This window comes from Chiloscyllium plagiosum, chromosome 28 (assembly GCF_004010195.1).
Source record: "Chiloscyllium plagiosum isolate BGI_BamShark_2017 chromosome 28, ASM401019v2, whole genome shotgun sequence".
In the NCBI taxonomy this organism is placed as follows: Eukaryota; Metazoa; Chordata; class Chondrichthyes; order Orectolobiformes; family Hemiscylliidae; genus Chiloscyllium; species Chiloscyllium plagiosum.
Window position 1 is genome coordinate 49,074,785 of NC_057737.1, and position 24,607 is coordinate 49,099,391.

Below are 24,607 nucleotides of genomic sequence, written 5' to 3' on the forward strand. Positions count from 1 at the left end.
AGTCTGTACTCACATTGACAGCCTGTGCTCACAGTAACAGCCTGTGCTCACAGTAACAGCCTGTACTCACTGTGACAGCCTGTGCTCACAGTGACAGTCTGTACTCACAATGATGGCCTGTGCTCACAGTGACAGCCTGTACTCACAGTGACAGCCTGTACTCACTGTGACAGCCTGTGCTCACAGCAATAGCCAGTGGTGTACTGAAGTCGCCTGGAAGGACAGAGGATGTATCTCTCCAGCCATTTCTGTTTGTAGATGAGTAGGAACCGAGCTCTTCTTCTCCTGTAATTGAGGTACCCTAGTGATATGTCATGGTGCTGTAAGTGAATGCAATGAAAATAACTCTCACTCTCTAGACATGAGAAAAACAGGCCAGGAATCCCTTATATCCCAGAGGCACTGGATTGGTCTCAAACAGTAGCAACTCTGAGGAATAACAGCTGAGAAGTACTGAGAAATAACCCTTTCCGATATGAATGTCTCAGCTCCCAACTGCAGGAGGCATCATCTGTGGGATATTGTTCCCCATTCCCTGTGACCGTGTCCAAGTAGCTTCTTCCCCAAAATAAAAACTGACTCCAGGATTGTATTTTAGGTCGAAGCATCAAACTGGTTTATGACAGCCATGTGTTTAAAAAGCAATTTCATCAAAACATTCAGCAACTAAGCGAAAGACAGATTAGTTGAACACAGTGTCCTTTAACCCTGAATGTTATAAAGACAATACAAGGACATTTTAGAAATGATCAAGTTGATGGAGCCTGGGTCACACATTAAGGACGACTGGGATCCCTCATGGCCACAATTGCTTGTTCAGGGACTAGAGATGGATCCGTTAGGATTGTCGTGGAGGTGCTCAGTTGTCGAAGGGAGTTCAACACAGCTGTTGAGAAAGTAAAACTGATCAATACTGAATCAAAGTAAGGACAGCAATAGATAGAGTCATAGAAACGTACAGCATGGAAACAGACTCCTCAGGCCAACTTATCCACGCCGACCAGATAACTTAAATTAATCTCATTTGCCAGCACTTGGCCCATATCCCTCTAAATTCTTCCTGTTCATATATTGTAGGAGATTTGTTAGATTTGAAGCAGCCATTTTGTCACATATTAAAAGCCTGGATGCCATTCTGAATCTCACCTTAGTGTCTGCTTGCTAAGCTCGTACTTTCCCAGGCTCAGTGAGCTGGTTGGTCTTGCAGCTGTCCGGTTCCCTGAATCCTTTCCCAGCATGGGAGTGTACTTCTCTTTTGCAAGAACCTATTGTATACTAACACTTGCTTATCAGCTACTAACCAACACTGTCCAGACACTACGTGACTAAAGCTAGTGACTGGGCAAAGTGCCTAACCTGCTCATTATCCTGCAATTAACAGTTTGGTAATTGTTAAATGATTGTAACCTATATAACCATGCAACTCTCTGTACCTCGTCGGAGTGACTTGTGACCACTTGGTCGACTTGTCTCCCCCACCGTGAGCTCACGAACAGTCAATAACTCAAGGTTTGTGCGGTGCAATTCCTTATCTAAATCGGACCACTATCAGCGAGTCACCCACTGCATTTTTCATTTCGTCCTCAACATACACCCATCCAAATGCCTCTTAAATGTTGCAATTGTACCAGCTTCCACCACTTCCTCTGGCAGCTCATTCCATTCACATACCACCCTCTGCGTGAAAAAGTTGCCCCTTAGGTCTCTCTTATGTCTTTCCCCTCTCACCCTAAACCTATGCCCTCTAGTTCTGGACTTCCCCACCCCAGGGAAGAGATTTTGTCTATTTATCCTATCCATGCCCCTCATTATTTTATAAACCTCTATAAGGTCACTCCTCAGCCTCCAATGCTCCAGGGAGAACAGCCACAGCCTGTTCAGCCTCTCCCTCAACTCAAACCCTCCAACCCTGATCAATCAAATAGTTTCTGTGAATATGCAGTCACTCTCCAACATGTGATCCCCAATCTCAAAGCTTTGCTTGAAAATCATGGCTTGTGTTTTATGTGGGAAATGTAGCTGTAATTTGCTACATATCAAATGAAGCAGTAGTGATCTTTTCGAGGCTGATTCATCACGTTGGAAAGGGACGGTCCAGGGATTTATAGACTTAAGGTGATTTGTAAAAGAAGCAATTGCAAGATGAGGAATAAGATTTCCACACAGCAAGTAGTTGGGATCTGGAACACAGTGCCTGGCAAATAGGTCAAGAGGGAACTGTGAAGGGAGAATAGGCTGGGTGATAGGCATAAGACCCAGTAGTGGCACTATGTGAATTGCTCCAATGGCTGTACTGACTGGACTTTCTGATTCCAGAACCTGGGCTCTTCTGCAAAACCAGATGAGGAACCAGACAGGCACCTTAACTCGCTACCTCTCAGAAGATCATGTTCATTATCCAGCCGAGGTCACTTCTCAGTTCCCAATCCAGAATTCATCCTGACACCGGGATCACAAGCCACAAAGGAAAACTGAAACCACATGGTTAGAAAACTCCCTTTGCATATACCTCTCAAGATATCCAGGTATGATACCCCTGTGTGATACACTTAGGGGATCCACCTGTGTGATATCCCTCAGGCTGTCCGTGTGGATCCCCAATATCCCTTTGTGATACACCCGTGGATCTCCCGTATGATACCCCGTGGATACCCCTGTGTGATACACTCATAGATATCCCTGTGTGATACACCCGTGGATACCCCTGTGTGATACACCCATGGATACCCCTGTGTGATACACCCATGGATACCCCTGTGTGATACAGCCGTGGATACCCCTGTGTGATACATCCATGGATACCCCTCTGTGATACATCCATGGATACCCCTGTGTGATACACCCGTGGATACCCCTGTGTGATACACCCATGGATACCCCTGTGTGATACACCCGTGGATACCCCTGTGTGATATACCCATGGATACCCCTGTGTGATACACCCATGGATACCCCTGTGTGATACACCCGTGGATACCCCTGTGTGATACACCCGTGGATACCCCTGTGTGATACATCCGTGGATCCTCCTTTGAAGGGCCATCCCACTCTGCTATTGATGTTCAGAATATCTCACAGAAGAGGTTATAGAAAGTATATGAAAAGCACAGAAAATAAAATAATTTCAGATCTTGAATTGATTATTATTGATAATTGCATAATGAGCAAAATATTCAAAAAAGAGACTTAGGGAATGTTTGTTTTTACATAACAAGTTTCTCATCTTCTGGACAATCTTGTACAGGTGGTGTCAGGAAGGCATTTACTGTAGAGTTTCAGAAATTCGCAATGCTGATGTCACTGTGGAGCATCTGTGAGGCTGAGAGTGATCTGGACTGAGTGTATGAAGGTGGAGAATGAAATAACTCCACACATTTCCATCACTACACATCCCATCACCCACATCCCTTCACCAAATCATCCAGTATTTACACATGAATAGCTCAGTGACACTGATCCAGCTTGCTCTAAGCATCAACAGAATGCCTGACATTCCTGTTTATATCTGTTAGCCAGGGCTCCCTGACCAGACCAGATTAATTGTCCCAGACAGGGAACTTATATTCCATGATGTCCACCTGGCTGACCTTGTTACAATCACCACAGAGACCACAGGCAAGGTGGACCAGGCATGGTGTGCTGGAGTGCCTTGGGATAGTCTCCAAATAGTGCCCATTCTGAATGCTGAAGAGTGAGATCATTTCTCTAGGGAGTGCAGCCTGGAACAGTACAGGGAGGTTCATGTTGCCCTGGGAGGAAGGAGATTGGGAAAGCAATAGTGAAAGCAGGTTCTGTAGATAGTGCAGCCTCAGGCATTATGCAGCTGCAGATATGAACTCAGGATAGTCTGCTCCCACCATGGTACAAGAAACTGATACATCGCTGAGTAGCCACTGGATAGCATCTGTAATGGTCCATGCTGGTGGTACCAATGACAGATTGAAAGGGTGATGAGATCCTGCAGATAGACTTTGGTGAGTGAGGAAAGATACAATGAAGCATGACATCAAAAGGCATTAATCTAGGGATTGTCCAAGTTCAGTGAGTATAGAAAGTCTGCAGCAGGATGGTGAGGATGAATGTATGGCTAGAAAGAGAGAGGGCTGAAAGATTGGGACTTTTACTAGCAAATATGGGACTGATATGGACTGGAGCCATTACATTAAACAAAGTCAAGGCACATATCCTTGGAGTGATCTACCTGTGCTATCAAGAGGATTTATATTAACTTGGCAGGCATGTGGGGACCAGGTAGTAACATCAAAGTGAATAGCAAAGTGAACAGAGAATTGGAGGGAGAGGCAGACTACACTAGAGCAAATAGAGTTATATATTAGGTGCTGTTTGAGTAAAAGGGAAAGTAATAAAGTCTAATTAGGGATGTGGTGAGCAGTTGCAGGGTCAGAATCCCACAGGAAATGTGGTGATAATAGAAAGCTAGATAAAAGAAATGGTTATTAAATGTACTATCTTCAGTGATTTATGTAGGTGCATTCCCGGGGTCTCTGCTCCTGAACAGCTGTTAACGTTGTACCCTTTATTTTATATTGTCATTCCTTATTCTTCCTGCCAAAATGAATAACTTCACATTTCTCTACACTGAAGTTTACCTGCTACTTGTCTGCCCCGTCCACAAAGCTGTCAATGCCCTTTTTAATTCTACACAATACAGGCCACAGTTCACAATGCTTCGAAGTTTTGTGTCATCCACAAACTGTTCTCTTTCCACCAAGGTCAAAGACATTAGTATGTATCGGGTGAAGCAAAAGTCTCAGAACCCTGACCTGCGAGAGCTCCATTACATAGGTACCTCCCTTCAGCCTGAAAAAAAAACATCTGTTTGTCAGCACTGTCTATTTCCTGTCAATCAGACTGTTTCTTATCCACTTTTCTGTTGTCCCTTTCATGAGCTTTAACTTTGCTCACAAGCCAGTCATATGGCACTTTATCAAAAGCCTTTCGGAAATTCATCAGCCACATCAACATCCCTCTCTGCTACCTCTTCAAAAAACACCAGCAAATTCATTAAAAAGCAATTTGCTCTTAACAAAACCTTATTAATTTCTTGTAATTAACCTGTATTTGCTTAAGTTATTGATCATTTTGTCCTAAATTATCATTTTTAAATGTTTTCCCACCAGAAAAGTGGAACTGACTGGTCTGTAGCTGTCAGGTTTATGGTTACACCATTTTTGAAGAAGGGTGTGGTCCCAACCTGCAGCTAAACAGAATTGAAGAATTATTTATGCTCAGTGCCTCTGCTATCTTAAACTCAGAATCAATGGGTGCTTCACATACAGTCTTGATGACTCATCAACTTTAGATACAAGCACCCTGTCGAATACCTCCTCTTTTCCAATGTTTAGCTCATCAGCATCTTGACATTCTTCTCTTTCACTGTGATGTGTGCTGCATCATCTTCTTTGGTACAAACAGATGCAAATTGCTCCTTTAGTATTTCAGCCATGCCCTGCTCCTTTACAGAACTCCCCTTTTCGGTCTCTCATCAACCCTACTCCTCCTTTTACCACTCTCTTACTATTTATGAGCCGATAGGAGAGTTGGATTCCTTTTTATGTTAACTGTCAACCTCTCCACAAACTCTCTTTTCTCTCCCCTTAATTGTTTATTCACTTCCCCACCTGAAACTTCTGTGTTAAGCCTGGTTCTTAGTTGTATTATCCACTTAACATTATTGTATATCCTCCTTCATCTTAGACTCTTCGCTTTTGTCATCCAACAGGCTCTGGATTTATTTGTCTAACCTTTCACCATGAATGTAACCAAACTATCACAGTCTTGGCTGTTGCACTTTGATTCCAGTAGCCAAATTAAGTCCCGTGATACTGTTAACACTGTCCCTTAAATGTACCTGCTGAATAGACATGTATTTATTTTTGTTACCCCCATTTTTAAACCCATTCTTTGGTTGGTCACATTGCAATTCAGCCTTTGAGCTGACGACCTGTTTCTTGAATAAGGTGTGATTATTCTTTAATTATTCAAGAACTCATCATAATTGTAATTTCCTTGCAGATCTGTCTCTCTGCATCCTTCCCAGCAGGGAACTGCTGTCTTTAGAATATACCCAGTAATGTATCAGCCACTCTAATTGCTGCAACCAAATAAACTGTGTTCTTGAACTCTCTGTGACACCCTGTCCCTCCAGCACCGTAAGGTTCTCATTGATCAATACTGTTACCACCTTTACCTCCCTCCTTTCAGCTATTCAAGGATAGAATAATCAGGTCATTCTCCCACAGTGAGTTATAGTCAGCTGCACTGTGAGTATGACATACTTACAGAGTCTCAGTGCAGGGAGGGAGCAGTGCTGCTCCAGCCAAGCCAGGGCTGACTGATAAAGATCATCCAAACTACTTGTGGAAACCATCCCATTAAAGGATTCGAAAAGAGGACGAATAATGAAGCTAAACTATACAATATCTGTTAAGGAGAAAACAGATCAACAAGCAGCACCAAAACATCAAAAACAAAACAAAAGATACTGAAGATCTGAAACAAAACAGAAATTGCTGGAGAAACTCAGCAAAGTCCAACAGCCTCTGTGGAGAGAAAACAGAGTTAACATTTCAGTCCAATGACCCTTCTTCAGAATTCTGGTAAATGGCACAGAGTCATACAGAGTCATATAGACCGATCGGTCTAACCAGTCTATGTGGACCATGTTCCCAAACTAAACTAGTCCCACCTGCCTGCCGTTGGCCAATATCCCTCCAAATGTTTCCTATTCATGAATTTATCCAAATGTCTTTTAAACATTGTAACTATGCCTGCACCCATCTCCTTCTCTAGCAGTTCATTCTACACAGGAACTACTCTCTGCGTAAACAAGTTAGCGCTCATGTTCTAGGTAAAAACAATGACTGCAGATACTGGCAACCAGATTCTGGAATAGAGGTGCTGGAAAAGCACAGCAGTTCAGGCAGCATCCGAGGAGCAGGAAAATCGACATTTCGGGCAAAAGTCAGGAATGTTCTTTTTAAGCCTTTCTCCTCTTCATCACATTGACAGCATTCTCCCTTATGCATTTTGCAATTTCCATTAAAAGGTGCAGTTTACCTCTGAGGCATCATAAAGATGGTAAAACCTTGGATCAAAGGAGAATCAGGCATCCATGAAAGGCCCAAAACCTGTTGGTCTTCCAGTGCAAGTTGGCCTTGACTGAGTGTTGCAGACTAGCACACTCCAAGGTCCAGGACTATGTGCTGAGGGATATTGAGCCAAACACTTGGCTCAGCTACTGTACAGATGCAAGGGGGAAATTTCACAAAGTTCAGTCAGCCATAGTGCATAAAGGAGCTTTAAAACCCTGAGAAAACCCTGTATGTTTGTGCTTCAATAAATGTCAACGTTGAATAGTCAGGTAATGCAGTTCAAAATATTTTACTGATGAAGTATATTTCTGGAAAAAAAGTAACAGATATTCAGGAACAAGTTAAAAATAGGAAGCTAATCAAGAGATTCTGAATGGACTGGGTTTGTGACCTCGCCCCCTTGGGTTCTGTAAATTGTCATTCTCAAAGTTGTGTCACCTTCCTGATGCCAGTTTTTAGGGGACAGGCAAGGCCTCAGTGCTATGAGGAATAGAATTGCAGGATTTTACCCAGTTACAAGAAAGGAGCAGCCTCTATTTCTGAGTCAAAATTGTTACTGCAATCTATACTTAACCCGGGTTGATCCTCTGGCTTGATGGTAATGGTTGAGTGGGGGATATACTGTGTAATGAGGTTACAGACTGCGCTGGGTATAATTCTGCTGCTATTGATGGCCCACAGAGCTTCATCGATGGCCAGACTTGATTTGCTATATCTGTTCGAACTCTGTCCCATTTAGCACGGTGATAGTACGCGTAGAGGGCATTCTCAATGTGAAGGCGGGTCTTTGCCTCGACAAGGAGCGGACAGAGGTCACTTTTACCAATACTGCCGTGGCAGATGCATCGCAGCTGGCAGATCAGCAAGGATGATGTGATGCATGTTTTTCCCTCTTGTTGGCTCCCTCACCACCTGCCGCAGACCCAGTCTAGTAGCCGTGTCCTTTAGGAACCAACCAATTCGATCATAATTCCACTGCTGAGCCACTCTTAGTGGTGGACACCGGGATCCCCCACCTAGAGTATATTTTGCACCCAGCTAAATGCAGTGCTTCCTCCAAGTGCTGTTCAAAACGGTAGAGTACTAATTAATCAGTGAGGGTGGGGGTGTGGGTGGCTGTAGGGAGCAGGGGACATGTGGTATTTGGTAATCAGGTTTCCTTGCCCATTTTGGAGATGATGCTGTGAGGTGGAGTCTGGAGTCAATGTGGACAGCTGCCAGGATAACTCCCTCCTGATTACATACCAATGTGCCCTCATCTCTGAAGAAGATTATTTGAGCCTGTGAGTCAATGCCAATTCTAAATGCCCTAACTTTGGTGCTCATGATGTTCTTTGAAAGACTGATCATGGCATTAATCAACGCCAGCCTTCCCACTACCCACTCCATTTTGCCTATCGGACCAACAGATCCACATCAGATGCCATATCACTCGCCCTTCACTCCTCTCTAGAACATCTTGACACCAAGAACAGCTATGTAAGAATCCTACTCATTGACTACAGTTCAGCCTTCAACACTATTATCCCCTCAAGACTGATTACTAAATTAGTGATGTAGGACCAAGCCCCACTCTCTGCCACAGGATCCTCAGTTTCCTGACCCACAGGCTACAATCAGTGAAGATTGGGGACAATATTTCATCCTCAATAACACTCACCACCCGAGCCCCCCAGGGAAGTACTCAGCCCTCTACTGTACTCACTGTATACCCTTCACTGCGTCACCAAATACCAGATTAATGCCATTTACAAGTTCACTGATGACATCACCGTAGTTGGTCGAATCTCAGATGGCGATGAAGCAGACTACAGATGGGAGGTGGAAGACCTGGAAATATGGTGCACTGAGAACAACCGAGCTCTCAATGCTGGCAAAATCAAGGAACTCATTATTTATTTTCGGCAGGATGTTACTCATGCCCCTTACACATTAACAGCACAGAAGTGGAACGAGTAGAGAGTGTCAAGCTCCTGGGAGTGATCGTCCACAACAAACCTTCTTGGACTCTTCATGTGGACACACTGGTTACAAAGGCCCAACAATGTCTCTTCTTCCTCAGGCAGCTGAGGAAATCTGGCATAACAGCAAATACCCTTGCCAACTTTTATAGGTGTGCCATCGAGAGCATTCTGTCTGGATATATCATTACCTGGTAAGGGAACTGTACCATTCAAGATCGAAGACAGTTACAGAGAGAGGTGAACTCAGCCCAGACAATCACAAAGACCAACCTCCCATCGATAGAATCCATCTACCAGGCCCGCTGCCAAGGAAAGGCCGCCAGCATTCTCAAAGATCCATCCCACTCTGACAATGTTTTTCCACAACCTCTAGCATAGGAGAGAAGATACAGAAGCCTGATCACACGCACCAGCCAGTTTCAAAACAGTTTCTACCCTACTGTTGTTAGAATACTGAATGGACTCACAAACACTTAACATTCACCTGTCCCTGTGTTTTGTTTTTGCCGCTGTTTACCTATTATTTCCTTATCTATGCTATTTAATTACATCATCTGCCTGTATTGCTCACAAGACAAAGCTTTTCACTGTGCCTCAGTACATGTGACAATGAATTCAATTCAATTCAATTCAATTCTAAATGGAGCCGTCCCATCACTGCCTTTCCCCTATCCTCACCCCGCATGGCCTTATTTTCCTCAAGTGTTCGTACAGTTGTCTTTTGAGATCATTGGTCATCTCCACTTCCGTTTGGAACTGGGTTTCAGGTCATTGCCATTCTTCCTCACACAGCCCCATGTCGTTTCCTCAAAATCTATATCTGTGACTTCAAATCCTTACAATATCAGCACATGTGTCTACTTTCCCAAATCTTAACATAATCTTGTAGGCCTTGAACCTGTTCACACAGAGGGTAACAGTGAATAAAGTCAAAGAGCAGATACAGGGATTGAAGTGAACAATTCATCCACATCTGTTTGTTGCAATGATGGAAGCTTGGAAAGTCCACAGCACCACTTACAGAGCTGACCACGTTGGAGTATCTGATAGCTGATGTCTTATCTATAACTACAGCACAAGCAGAAACCAGCAATGGCTGAGGGCTGCACCAAAATCTTGTTCCATGCTTAAGTGTTCCATGCTTCTAGACTGCTGCCATCTTCATTGCAGTGCTCAAAGAAGAACAAAAAACTTGTATTATAGTATATACAATACATATATTATATTTACTAACATATTGAGCTAGGCCTTAGGAGCACAGGTAGGTCATTCAGCCCTTCAAGTCTGCTGATCCACTCAATAAGATCACAACTCTGTTTATGTTATGACTTCCACATTCCTATCTACACTGATAACACATGATGTCCCTGCCTCACAATAATCCACCTTCGACAATACTCCATGACCCTAACCCTTCCAAGTTAGAAAATCGTAGAACTCTAATATTAACTTCATCTTTGTCTGAAATAGGAGTTTTAAACAGTGTGTCCTCATTCTGGACTCAACCCCCTAAGAGGAAACATCCTTTCCATAACCAACTTGTCAAGATATTTCGATCGTATCAACTTCAGTCAAACCACTTCGTAATCTTCTGAACTCCAGAGAAAAGAAGCCCAGACTGTCCAAACTCTCCTCATAATACAACTTGTCAACTATCAATTCCAAGTATCAATCTGGCAAAATACCTCTGAACCATCTCCAACACATCTTTACCCTTCCCTATATATGCAGACCAACACTGCACATTGTAATCCAGATGTGGTCTCACCAACACCCCGAATAACTGAAGTATAGCATTCCTTTTGTGTGATGAGACTGTGAACTGATAGAGATTTGCTCCATGCTGTTTCTCTTGCAGAGTGGTGTTCGAATGTCTGTCTCAGAAACAGTGGGTAAACAGCTGTGAGCTCCCTGAGTGTTTTTTTAAATTAGATAAAAGAAGCAAGAGTGGTGGAGTTAGACTCACAGAGACGAGGGTTTGAGTTTTGTTTTCAATTGGGATTTTTGGAGTTAGTTGTTGAAAATGATCGCTACCACTACTGCAGCAAAAATAGCTTGCGTTCTCTCTCTGCTGTGAGATTGCATATTTTAGTACACCTTTCTCCTGTACTGGAAGGAAGATAGTACTTGTGCAAAATCTGTTTTGCTGAATTTGCCATTGCCAAGGATATGTTTATGGGATTCTGCTATATTGAAAGACTTGATGATAAATAGTGAAATAAAATATTATTTTATTACATATTTTAATGGAGTTACAGTTATGCCACCTTGTCTTTGTTTGTATTTTGACTGTGGTGTAAGAATAAAGTGTGTTTTGTTTAAAGCATGGGTGTGGACCAATTGAATCTGGAACACAGTGCCTCACACTTGCCTTTAAAAAAGACAAAAATTAGGGTTTACACTATATCCATAAAACGTTTTGAGGACGTTTGGTCTGGTCCATACAAATTCCGTTAATAATAATAGATCGCATCCATTAGCTTTTTTGAATATGCACTGTACCTCTTCATAACTTGCTGCGGTTCCTGCACTAGAAAGCCAAGGTCATGCTGCAACTTGGAATTCTACAATATTTAAGTAATATGCTGCTTTTTCTACATTATACTCCATATGCCAGTTTCTCACTCTCTCAATCTACATATAGTTTTTTAAGAAATTGTTCAGGGTACGTGGGCATCACTGGATAGCAAAATTTATTGCCTGTCTTAGCTACCCTTAAAAAGGTGATAATGAGCGACAGTTTTCAGTAGCTGCAGTCCACCTGCTGTTGGTTGACCTACAATGCCTTTACGGAAGGAATTTCAGGGGATTTTGACATAGCGATAGTGAAGGAACAGCAATACTTTTCCAATTCAAGATGGTGAGGGACTTGGAGGCAAACTTGCAGGGGTGACATTCCCATGTATTGGCTGCCCTTATCTTTCTAGATGAAAGTGGTCATAGGTTTAGAAGTTACTATCTCAGGATATTTGGTGAATTTCTATAAGGCACCTTGTAAATAGTTCACACTGCTGCTACTGAAACAAATCTGCAAACTCCGTATATCTTCTTCACAACATATTTCCCGACCTATCTTTGTGTCATTTACTAAATTTAGCTACAATGCCTTTGTTCTCATCATCTAAGTCATTGATAGAAATGGTAAAAGGTTAAAGGCTCTACACAGACTGCAGTGGGATCCCACTCGTCACATCCCACCAATCTGGAAAAGACCCAGTTATCTCTAATTAGTAAGGATCACACTGGAGGCACATGGTACAGATGACATCTTGAAATCAAAACAGGCTGAATTTTACCACTATGTTCTTTGGATCATTAGGCAAAAGTGAGGACTGCAGATGCTGGAGATTAGAATTGAGAGTGTGGTGCTGGAAAAGCATAGCAAGACTGGTAGCATCCGAGGAGCAGGAAAGTTGACATTTTGAGCAAAAGCCCTTCATCAGGAATGTCTTTTGATGAAGGGCTTTTGCCCAAAATGTCAACTCTCCTGCTCCTCAGATGCTGCCTGACCTGCTGTGCTTTTTCAGCACCACACTCTCGACTCTTTAGATCATTAGTCCAGTAACTTGTCAGTGTCCATTTTGTCTGGAAGTTTAACACAAATAGTGCTCCCATGGGGAGGTGAACAGTTCATCAACTTTACGAACACCTTTCACCCTGACTTCAATTTCATCTGGCCCATCTCGGACACCTCCCTTTCCTTCTTGGACCTCTCCATCTCCATCTCCAGCAACCAACTCAACACAGACATCTACTTCAAACCCACTGACTCCCACAGCTATCAGGACTACACCTCCTCCGAACCGCCTCCTGTAAAAATGCTATCCCTTATTCCCAACTCCTCCGCCTCCACTGCATCTGCTCCAATGAAGACCAATTCCACGCCAGAACATCCCAGATGGCCACTTACATCAAGGACTGCAATTTCCCCTCCCATGTCGTCAACAATGCCCTCCAGCACATCTCCTCCACTTCCCACCTGTCTGCCCTTGAACCCCACCCCTCCAACCGCAATAAGGATAGAATCCCCCTGGTACTCACCTTCCACCCCACCAATTTTCGGATACATTGCATCATCCTCCGCCATTTTCACCACCTCTAAATGGACCCTACCACCAGTGATATATTTCCCTCCCCCCACTATCTGTGTTCTGCAGAGACCATTCCCTCCGTGAATCCCTTATTAGGTCCACAGTCCCACCAAAACACCCTTCCCTCCCAGTACCTGCCTCTGCCACCGCAGGAATTGCAAAACCTGCATCCACACCTTCCCCTCATCTCCGTCCAAGGCCCCAAAAGATCCTTCCACATCCGGCAGAGATTTTCCTGCACATCCAAACTCCTAATCTACTGTGTCTATTGCTCTCAATGTGGTCTCCTTTACCTTGGGGAGACAGGATGCCAACTCGCGGAATGTTTCAGGGAACATCTCTGGAACACACACACTCAACAACCCCACCGTCCTATGGCCAACCACTTTAACTCCCCCTCCCACACTGCCAAGGACATGCAAGTCCTGGGCCTCCTCCACCACCAAATCCTAGCCACCCGGCGCCTGGAGGATGAACGCCTTATCTTCTGCCTTGGTATCCTCCATCCATATGGGATCAATGTCAATTTTACCAGCTTCTTCATCTCCCCTCTCCCCACCTCATCCCAGATCTAACCTTCCAACGCGGTATTGCCCTCTTGAACTGTCCTACCCGTCCATCTTCCTTCCCACCTATCTGCTCCATCCTCTACTCTGACCTATCACCATCATCCCCCTCACCTTCATCTACCTACTGCCTTCCCCCACATTCCTAATGAAGGGCTTATGCCTGAAACATCCACTCTCATGATCCTTGGATGCTGCCTGACCTGCTGTGCTTTTCCAGCACCACACTTTTTGACACAAATAGTTATCAGCTCCATGTCTCCTGTACACTTCACTGATATTAACAGGTATTAAACAGAAAACTAATCCATACCTTAATTAATCCATGCTTAGCTGGTGCCTCCAACTGGTAGTTTTTCTTGTCCTCCATGGCAGGTAATCAACTATTATATGCTACCCACCACAAAAATCTGCTTTTAGCTCAGAAGCTAACAGTTGGGCTGAGCTGGGTCAGAGTCATCACAGTGGGGAATAGCATCCCCACACTGCGAAACCCGAGCTGTCAGGTGCCAGCATTTCGCTCACATGAATGGCAACAGCTGAGTAAAGGATACAATCCAGAACTTCCAGTTGCATAACGTCCGCACACGCACATACTCATTGAACATCTCCCTCATCTGTCTGAATCGTTGCTGAGTGATGGGGACTCCGGTAGCAGGCAGCTGTTGCTGATAAATGCTGGAAACCAGAAGGTAAAAACTCACTCAATATTCAGTTGATAGAATAGAATCATGTGTCACCAGACAATAGCTGCTGATTCAGCCATCTACAACAAAATCCACTTTACCCTGTATTCAAAATCCACCCACTTCTCTCTCTTTCTCAGAAACAATGTACATGGAAAAGTGGGATGTATCGTAATCACCAATCTCCTGGTAATAGACTTTGGGAAATTCCTCTCCAATACCCAAAAGGACTTCCTGCTCTCGGCAACCCACAAGACCCAATATCGCCAGTTCACATTTCTCTCTCCTCAGGTACTACCCAATCCTCTTCACATTTGCTTTCATCAGCTGACTCCTCAAAATCAAACCATGATTCTTCTGATGTTGCAAACTGTTGTCCAATCTATAACTTCCCATCTTCTCCAAAATCCTTCATCCTTTAAATCTGTTGTCAAGTTTGTGCCCATCTTTCCTGGAACACCGTGCTTCTATCCCTCAAACGTCAGGTGTTTGTCCTTTTCACAGACCTGGAATATACTTATCCAGATCACAAATGATATTCTGTGACAAAGGGGAAACTTTCCCTCCTCATCCTTCTCAGTGTGTCAGCAGCTACTGAGAAGGGCACCATGCTGTCATCAGCCAGGTGGCACTACTCTCACTTGATTCCAGAGCAAAAGGCAAATCTCTACTTTATTCCAGCCTCACAATTTGTCAAATTTCTCTGCTCCTCCAATTCTGGCCTCTTGAGTATCCCAGATTTTAACTGCTTCACCATTAGCAGTTGTTAAATTAGCTACCCTAGTCCCTGAATCTGACTCAGAGTTGAGAGTGAAGTTAGGGAACAAATTTCAGAGATTTGTGGGTTTTAATCCCACTCTTGGATTTTAGCTAAAAACTCATGTTAGACACTCCAGCCAGTACCAATGGAATGCTGCATCGCTGTAGGATCAGTACTGACTGAATATTGAACAGTCAGAGTTAATGGCTTTTAAATGAGATAGTAAAACCAGACACTGATTTCCTCTGTGGTGGGCATTATAAACCCCATTCTGAAGAAGAGTAGGAAAGGTTCCCTATACACTGACCAACGTTCATTCCTCAACTAACTGATCTTGTGGTCCTGATCACAGTGCTGTTTGTGGGAACATGCTGCTTGCTAATCAACTGCCACATTTTCTGCAATACAACAGTGACCACACTTCAAGACATACTTCATCAGCTGTCAAGCACTTTGAGAAAACCGGTGGTTGTGAATACGATAAGCCCCACAAAGTGGGCGGCACGGTGGCACAGTGGTTAGCACTGCTGCCTCACAGCGCCAGAGATCCGGGTTCAATTCCCGCCTCAGGCGACTGACTGTGTGGAGTTTGCACGTTCTCCCCGTGTCTGCGTGGGTTTTCTCCGGGTGCTCCGGTTTCCTCCCACAGTCCAAAAGATGTGCAGGTCAGGTGAATTGGCCATGCTAAATTGCCCGTAGTGTTAGGTAAGGGGTAAATGTAGGGGTATGGGTGGGTTGCGCTTCGGCGGGGCGGTGTGGACTTGTTGGGCTGAAGGGCCTGTTTCCATACTGTAAGTAATCTAATCTAAAGTCTTCACCCGTTTTTCGTGTTGGAAAAGCTATTTAAAGTCTGATCCTTCGGCCAAGTTTTTCATCATCTGCCCTAACATCACCTTATGTGGCTCTTGTCAAATGTTGTTGAATACTTCACCTGTGAAGCCCCTTGAAATATTTTAAGGGTGGTACATAAGTGCAATCCCATCATTGTGTGTTGATTTCCCCAACATCCCTACCACCGTTTCAATGAAGTGGTAAAGCTCCCTCGACATGGATTCACATTGCTCTGCAATCCTCGAAAATCAGAAAATCCCAGACAAGTACAAAATGGGTTAGGTATAGAGTAAAGCTCTTTCAACACTGCAGTTGCTAAGGAGTTTGCAAGAAAATCTTACTTGATTGCAGCATTGATCTTCTCAATATCTTCTCGAATGCGTTGTGCCTCCTTCTGTGTCTGTGCCTGTTCTTGCTGTAGCTTGGTGATGTATGTAGCTGTTTTCTGCAACGTTGTGGCTTTGCTGACCTATAGGAATCATACAGAGCAAGAACATGGATTTCAAAAGCAGTTGTGGGGTGACGGTAACGATACTGAAGAAAGAAGACTATCCCCATTGAAGCAGAGAGGTTACCAGCAGATTTAACAGTGCCCTGATCTCACTCTCTATTTAAAACAACCCTTTAGTGTCAGTCGGATGTTAACAGAAATACAGGTCTGAGTTTCAGCAGCAAGCTAACATTGAGAAGGCTGTTTAAAAAGCATAGAGTATCTTGTACTACATGAGCAGGGCATAGTGTACAAGAGCAAGAAAGTTATATTAAACTTGTTTAGGCCCCAAATAGAGCATTGCATCCAGTTTTGGACAGGATGGCATGAGTTTGAAGATGGTGGATATGAGATTTGCTGGAATGATATCTAGGATCAGAAATTTCAGTTACATAGAGACTGAATAGGTTCCAGGTGTTTCCCTGAAAGCAGAGGAGGTTAAGTGGAGATTTAGTAGAGTCATAGAGTCCTCCAGCATGGAGACAGGCCCTTTGGCCCAAACTGGTCCGTGCCGACCAGAATGCCCATCCATGCTAACCCCATTTCCCTGCACTTGGCCCATATCCTTGTAAATCTTTCCTATCCAGGTATTTGTCCAAATGCCTTTTAAATATTGTTAATGTACCCACCTCAACCACTTCTGCTGGCAGCTCATTCCACATGCGTACCACCCTCTGTATAAACATTGCCCCTCAGGTTCCCTTTTATTCATTCCCCTCTAACTTACTGATGCCCTCTAGTCCTTGATTCCCCAACCCTGGGAAAAAGACTGAGTGCATTCACCTTATCCATGCCTTTCATGATCTTATACACTTCTATAAGGTCACCCCACAGTCTCCTATGCTCTAAAGAAAAAAGTCCTAGCTTGTCCAACCTCTCCCGAGAACTCAGACCCTTGAGTCCTGGCAACGTCCTTGTAAATTTGTTCTGCACTCTTTGCAGTTTAATAACATCCTTCCTATAGCAAGGTGACCAAAACTGAATACAATACTCCAGGTACAGCTTCACCAACATCCTGTACAACTGCAACATAACTCCCCAACTTCTATACTCAATGCCCTGACTGATTAAGGCCAGTGTGCCAAAAGCCTTCTTCACTGCCCTGTCTACCTGGGACTCCACTTTCAGAGAACCGTGCACCTGAACTCCAAGGTCCCTCTGTTCCACTACAATCTCTAAGGTCCAACCATGATACTCTTGTCTTAATTTGACTTTCCAAAACAGAAGATCTTTATCTGTATTAAACTCCATTTGCCATTTCTTGGCCCACTTCCCCAGCTAATCAAGATCCTGCTGCAATTTCTGATAACCTTCTTCACTGTCCATGATTCCACCTATTTTAGTGTCATCTGCACACTTATTAATCATGCCTTCTACAGTCTCATCCAAATCATTGATATAGATAACAAACAGCAATGAAGCCAGCAACGACCCCTGAGATACACCACTAGTCACAGGCCTCCGGTCCGACAAGCATCCTTCCACTATTACCCTCTGCTTCCCACCATCAAGCCAATTGTGTATCCAATTTCCCAGCTCCCTCTGGATTCCATGCGATCTAACCTTCCAGAGCAGCCTACAATGTGGAACCTTATCAAAGGCCTTTCAAAGTATTTGTAGAGGTATTTAAAATCATGAAGTTTTTATAGAATAAACAAGGTGAAACTTTTTTACTTGCAGAGATTTTACATAATAATTGTGGTTTGGAATGCACTATCTGAAAAGGTGCTGAAAACAGATTCAATAGCAACTTTAAAAAGGGGAACTGGCTAAGTTATAAAATGGATAAAAATTGCAGAGCTATGCAGAAACAACAGGTAAGTGGGACTAATGGTACAACTAAGAATCAGTGCCTCAGAAATAATGGACAGAAAAGCCTTCTGTGCTGTAAGGTGACATGATTTACAAATGGTTTCCTCTCAGAAAGATGTTTTCAGAGCAGCTTTGGAAAGAAAGAAGAAGCATATTAAGTACACCTGTGAAATGTTGAATGTTTAGCTGAATTGACAAAGGGGTCCAAAGTTATGTAATTATACTACAATGTTGCATATTTAGATGACACATAAAATGTTACCGCACAAGTTAAGAGTTATGGTGCAGGAGTAATATGTTAGTGTAGATATTTAGTTAACTTGAAACAAAGAATTGGGATAAATAACTGTCATTTTCAATTTAAAAAGTGAGGTAACAGGGATTAGTGCTGGGACCTCGAATGTCCTCGACAATCTATATTAATGACTTGGAAGAAGGGACCAAATATACTGCAACCAAACTTGCTGACTAAATAGAAATAGCCAGGAAAACAAGTTGTGAGAAGGTTATGATGGCCCTGTAAAGGTCAGTTACTTTTAAAAGGAAGAAAATAAATATTAAAAAGAGCAAGTTTTATCTGATCCCAACAGTAAGAAAGCTGTTGTACAAGATTTCACTTTTTACTGTAACATGGGGTTATTTGTGGCATTTCTTGAGAAGTTACCCAATCCCTGGATGGCCTGGCCAGTAGAATCGTACTGTTATCTGAACCACAGATTCTCTGAAATCTCACATGAACTGCAACTGCTGCTCTTGTGTGTCTGCTGTGCTTGTGTTTCTAGATGAATTAGTCAAGGATTTGGAAGGTGTTAAGGAAATGGTGAATTTCTGCAGTGCATCCTGTAGATGGTACACACATCTTTTACTGAGCTTCAGTCGTGGAGGGAGTGGATAATTGTGGATGTGCCAATCAAGTGCTTTGTTCTGGATGGCGTCAAATGTCTTGAATGTTGTTAGAGCCGCACCATCCTGGCAAATGCAGAGTATTCCATCACACTCCTGACCTGTGCCTTGTAGATGGTGGACACATTTTAGGGAGTCAGGAGGTGAGTTGCTTGCTACAGGATTCCTAGCCTTTGACTTGCTTTTTTTAATTTAGATTAGATTACTTACAGTGTGGAAGCAGGCCTTTCTGCCCGACAAGTCCACAACGACCCTCCGAAGAGCAACCCACCCAGACCCATTCCCCTACATTTACCTTCACCTAACACTATGGGCAATTTAGCTTGGGCAATTTAGCTTGGCCAATTCACCTGACCTGCACATTTTTGGAATGTGGGAGGAAACCTGAGCACCCGGAGGAAACCCACGCAGACACGATGAGAATGTGCAAAGTCCAAACAGACAGTTGCCTGAGGCAGGAATTGAATCCGGGTCTTTGGCGTTGTGAGGCAACAGTGCTAACCACTGTGCCACCGTGCCGCCCAGTCACAACAGTCACAATATCAATAGTTCAGTTCAGTTTCTGGTTAATTGTAATCCCCAGGGTGTTAATCCCCAGTGTGGGTTTCAGCAGTGGAAATGCCATTTAAGGTCAAGGGGCAATGGCTAGATTCTCATTGGAGATTACCATTACTTGGTTCTTGGGTTGTGTGCATATTACTTGCCACTTGTCAACCCAAATCTGCATATTGTTCAGGTCTTGTTGCACGTGAACATGGACTGCTTCAGTATCTGAGGAGTCCCGAATGGTGGTGAACATTGTACAATCATCAGTGAACATCCCCACTTTGACCTTGTAATAGAGGAAAGGTCTTTGATGAAGCAGCTGAAGATGGACATAGGACACTATCCTGAAGAACTCCTGGTGTTGAGATGACAGATGTCCCACAACCATCTTCCTTTGTGTCAGCTATGACTCTATCCAGTGGTGAATTTGCCCCCTTATACCCATTGATCCCAGTTTACTAAGGCCCCTTGATGCCATACTTGTTCAAATGTGGCCTTGATATCAGAGGCTGTCACTCTGACCTCATTTCTGGAATTCAGCCCTTTGTCCATGTTTGAACCAAGAGTGGAATGAAGTTAGGAGCTGAATGGCCTTGGGGGAACCCAAACTGGGCATCATTGAGCAGGTTATTGCTGAGTAGGTGCTGCTTTATAGCAATGTTGATGACACCTCCATAACTTTACTGATGATCAAGAGTAGACTGATGGGGCGATAATGAAAGGCCAAGATGGATCACTTACTCTGCACTTCTGGCTCAAATATTTGTATATGCTTCAGCTTTATCTTTTGTCCTGAAATGTTGGGCTCTTCCATCTTTGAGAATTTGGATATTTATGGAGCCTCCTCCTCCAGTGAGTTGTTTAATTGCCCAACATCATTCATGACTTGTCTAGCAGGGCTACAGAGGTTACATCTGATCCATTGTTTGTGAAATTGTTTCACAATTGTTTCACAGTTCTGTCCATCACTTGCTGTTTTGTTGTTTGGCATACCAGTTTGTTACTTTACCAAGGTGACACCTAATGTTTAGGTCTGCCCAGTGCTGCTCCTGGCATCACCCTCTGCACTCTCCATTGAACCAAGATTGATTTCCTGGCTTTTTGGGAAATGGCTGAGTGGGGCATATACTGAGCCATTAGGTTACAGATTGTGCTGGAGGACAATACTGCAGCTGTTGGTGGCTCCTAATGCTCATGGATGCCCAGTCTTGAGTTGCTAACTCTATTTGAAGTCTGTCACATTTCCTAGTGTGAAGATGGGACTTTGCTAGGACTGCTTATTACCATACAAAGGACTGTGGGGTGGTAATTTTTTACAGATATTGCCATGGACAGATGCATCAGCAGTTGGCAGATTGGTAAGGATAAGGTCAAGGTTTCCATTTGTTTGTTCCTGCACCATCTACCACAGACCTAGTCTAGCAGCTATGCCCTTAAAGACCCGACCAGCTTGATCAATAGTGCTGCTGCCACGCCATTCTTGGTGGTAGACATTGAAATTCCCGACCCAGAGTATATTCTCTTCCTCTCTTGTCACCTTAGAGCTCCTTCCAAGTGTTGTTAACATAGAGAAGCACAGAGTCATCAGCCAAGGGAGGTCTGTGTGTGACAATGAGCAGGAGGTTTCCTTGCTCATGTTTGATCTCACACCTTGAGATGGGTTTCGAGTCAATGGTGAGGACTCACGGGGCAATGTGTTCCCAACTATATACATCAGTGCCACCACCTCAGCAATGCTGATGACAGTGTCTGCAACTTTGTCCATAACGTATGATACTTTGAGTAGGACTATGTCAGGTTGTTGCTTGACTAGTCCATGAGACAGCTCTCCCAATATTAATCCAGATATTAATAAGGAAGATCTTTCAGGGTGGACAAGGTTATGTTTGCCGTCAGCTTTTCCAATGCCTCAGTCGATGACAGGTGGCCCATCTGATTTCATTCCACTTTTGATACAACTGAGTGGCTGATTGGGCCGTTATTATGAGTAATGTGAATCACATGTAGGCCAGACCAGGTAAGGAAGGCAGATTTCCTTCCCTAAAAGACATTCGTGAATCAAAATTAGTGAAGGGGCAGCACGGTGGCTCAGTGGTTAGCACCGCTGCCTCAAAGCACCAGGGACCCAGGTTTGATTCCAGTCTTGGGCAACTGTCTGTGTGGAGTTTGCACATTCTCCCTGTGTCTACATGAGTTTCCTCCGGGTGCTCCAGTTTCCTCCCACAGTCCAAAGATGCGTAGGTTAGGCTAAATTGCTCATAGTGTTTAGGGATCTGTAGGTTAATTGCATTAGTCAGGGGTAACTGTAGTGTAATGGGTTTGTGTGCAATAATCTTCGGAGGGTCAGTGTGGGCTTGTGGGGCCAAAGGGCATGCTTCCACACTGTATGGATTCTAAGATGATTTCTTACAACAATAATTTCTCAGTCATCAACAGAGTTTTCATTTCAGATTTTTACTGAATTCAAATTCCACTCGTTGCTGGATGTCTGGCTGACTAGACCAATGATGATACGACTACACCAACACCTTCCTCCATTTCTATATCATTGCACTTACATGAAGCATCACAAGAAGTGTCAACTTTTATTGACAACTGCCTAAAGCTCATCACCTGGCTCCTGAAGAGATAGAACATAGAACATAGAACAATACAGCATAGTACAGGCCCTTCGGCCCACGATGTTGTGCTGAACATTTGTCCTATGTTGCACGCACTTATCTCTCTCCATAACCAAGGTGAAAGTCACAGAATTGTGGTCACCATCACCAAAATGTTCACCCACTTGTCCATCACTTGTCCCGGTTCATTACCGAGTACCAAATCCAATATGGCCTCCCCTCTGGTCGGAGGCCATATTCTCATCAGAATCTCATTTTATCATACTTTTTTCAGCTTCAGCCTCAGATCATGTTGTCAAGCACAAGGTGCTTACCTTTGGATCTGCTGCTGTGCTTCAATTATTTTATTATTTACTGCATTCATTCATCCCCTAACCACCACTCCCCAATACAAGGAAAGACAGTGTAATCTAGGATTTGTCCAGGAAATTCTTCCTGCAAACTTTCAGTCTTTTCAACCCTAGTGGGCCTTCCTGGAATCAGTGGAAATAGCAATACTTCCTCAAAGCCAGTTCTCAGAGTCTCAGAACCTCTGACACTCCTGTAATGTCAGCTAGGAGACAGTGAGGATTGCAGATACTGGAGATCAGAGTCGAGAGTGTGTTGCTGGAAAAGCACAGCAGGTCAGGCAGCATTCACGGAGCTGGAGAATCAATGTTTTGGGTTTAAGCCCTTCCTGGTGCTGCCTGACCTGCTGTGCTTTTCCAGTAACATACTCTCGACTCCTGTAATGTCAGCCAGGGCTCCCCGATTGGACCATCTGGCTGACCTCATTACAATTAGTACATACCTTCCCTTCAAAGTCTGGGAAGGTAGGCCTCTTCTTTTTCCTGCAGCCTCACATGGGGTGTTTACACACTGCGCCCAGTTCCACTGACCCAGCCTCAGATACAGGCAGTGTGTGGCCTGCTTACACTGACCCAGCCTCAGATACAGGCAGCGTATGGCCTGCTTACACTGACCCAGCCTCAGATACAGGCAGCGTATGGCCTGCCTCCTGCGCCCAGAGTATCTTGGGAGAAATTCATCCTTTTCTTTAAACAGTAAAGACATCGAAGCTGCGATATCCACAATGTCCATCTCAGATTCTGAGATTTTCTTGATGCTAGACAGAGGGGGAGAACCCACACATTCCCACAGCCTTTCTGCTGTTTTGAGGTGCCAGGTATGGTTTGTTCCTGCTCTGCTTGCGAGTTTGCAGCTTTCATGTACTTGTTCAGGACTGCCTCACCTATCCAAACTTAGTATGTCTCGGGACTCAACATTTCCACCGTTTTGGCACCAAATTTCATCTCCTGAAGTAAACTGTCTCTCTTGCTTAGAGGAGACCTGTGTCTGGCACTGGTGTTCCTGATGCTGTTTTACTCTCTACCCCCCCAGGTCTGGGAAGATCACATTTAACCTGGTGCAGAGTCTTCTTCCAATTAGCAACTCTGCTGCAACTATCCCTACAGTTGTATGAGGGGTAGTCTGATAATCAAATAGGAACTATGACAGTTTGATATAGAGTGAAGCTGTAGGCTGCTTCTCTAAGCCTGTCTTCAAAGTTTGGACTGCTCTTTCCACCAGACCATTGGACAATGGATGGTATGGAGCTGAATGCCATTCAAATTCTAGCCCTTTGTCTGAACAACATTTCCAGAAGCCCTCGTATTTCAAAAGATGCTCGCAGGTTTACTATCATCTTCCCCGTGTTTGGTAACTGAACTTTATGCATGTCCAACCACTTTGAGTTGGCATCTACAATGACTAAGAATGTTGAGCCCATGAAAGGGTCAGCATAGTCGACATGGAACCGACTCCATTTACTCAACATTCCCATGAATGTGGGGGATCTGCTGGGGATGGTTTTTGTCCTTGTTGGCAAACTGCGCACTGTTACAGGTCAATTATCCTGCAGGTTTTTATTTTAATGGAAAAGCTACAATGATTTTACTGCTTTCACGGTCAGGGCCCAGTATGAACACGAATATATCAGACTCAATTTGTCTTGTCATTGACTATACACAAGACTGAGTTAGAGAGATTTTTCAATTTAAAAATGACAAGGAATGGGAAGGAAAACAAATGTGAGGTCAAGATCAGATCAGCCATGAACCTACTGAATGTTTGAGTAGGATAAGGGGCTGGGGGGCCTGTTCCTTGCATTCTTATTGGGCACACGCTTGAACATTGAACATTTCAGCTGGTTATATAGATGGCTATCCTGCTGTACCTGACAG

The 24,607-nt window shown here is 43.9% G+C and overlaps 1 protein-coding gene across 1 annotated transcript in view; it reads right to left on the bottom strand.

Moving 5' to 3' along the window:
* Window positions 1–603: 603 nt before the first annotated feature.
* The window catches only part of LOC122564237 (carbohydrate-responsive element-binding protein-like), a 196,798-nt gene continuing 172,794 nt past the window's right edge, over window positions 604–24,607 (bottom strand). The window contains exons 13-16 of the mRNA XM_043718935.1: window positions 16,355–16,482; window positions 14,291–14,414; window positions 6,304–6,433; window positions 604–886 (exon numbers count right to left, since the gene is read on the bottom strand). Coding sequence (XP_043574870.1) covers window positions 777–886; window positions 6,304–6,433; window positions 14,291–14,414; window positions 16,355–16,482 — 492 coding nt within the window. The 3' untranslated portion in view covers window positions 604–776. The remainder of the gene's footprint in view (window positions 887–6,303; window positions 6,434–14,290; window positions 14,415–16,354; window positions 16,483–24,607) is intronic.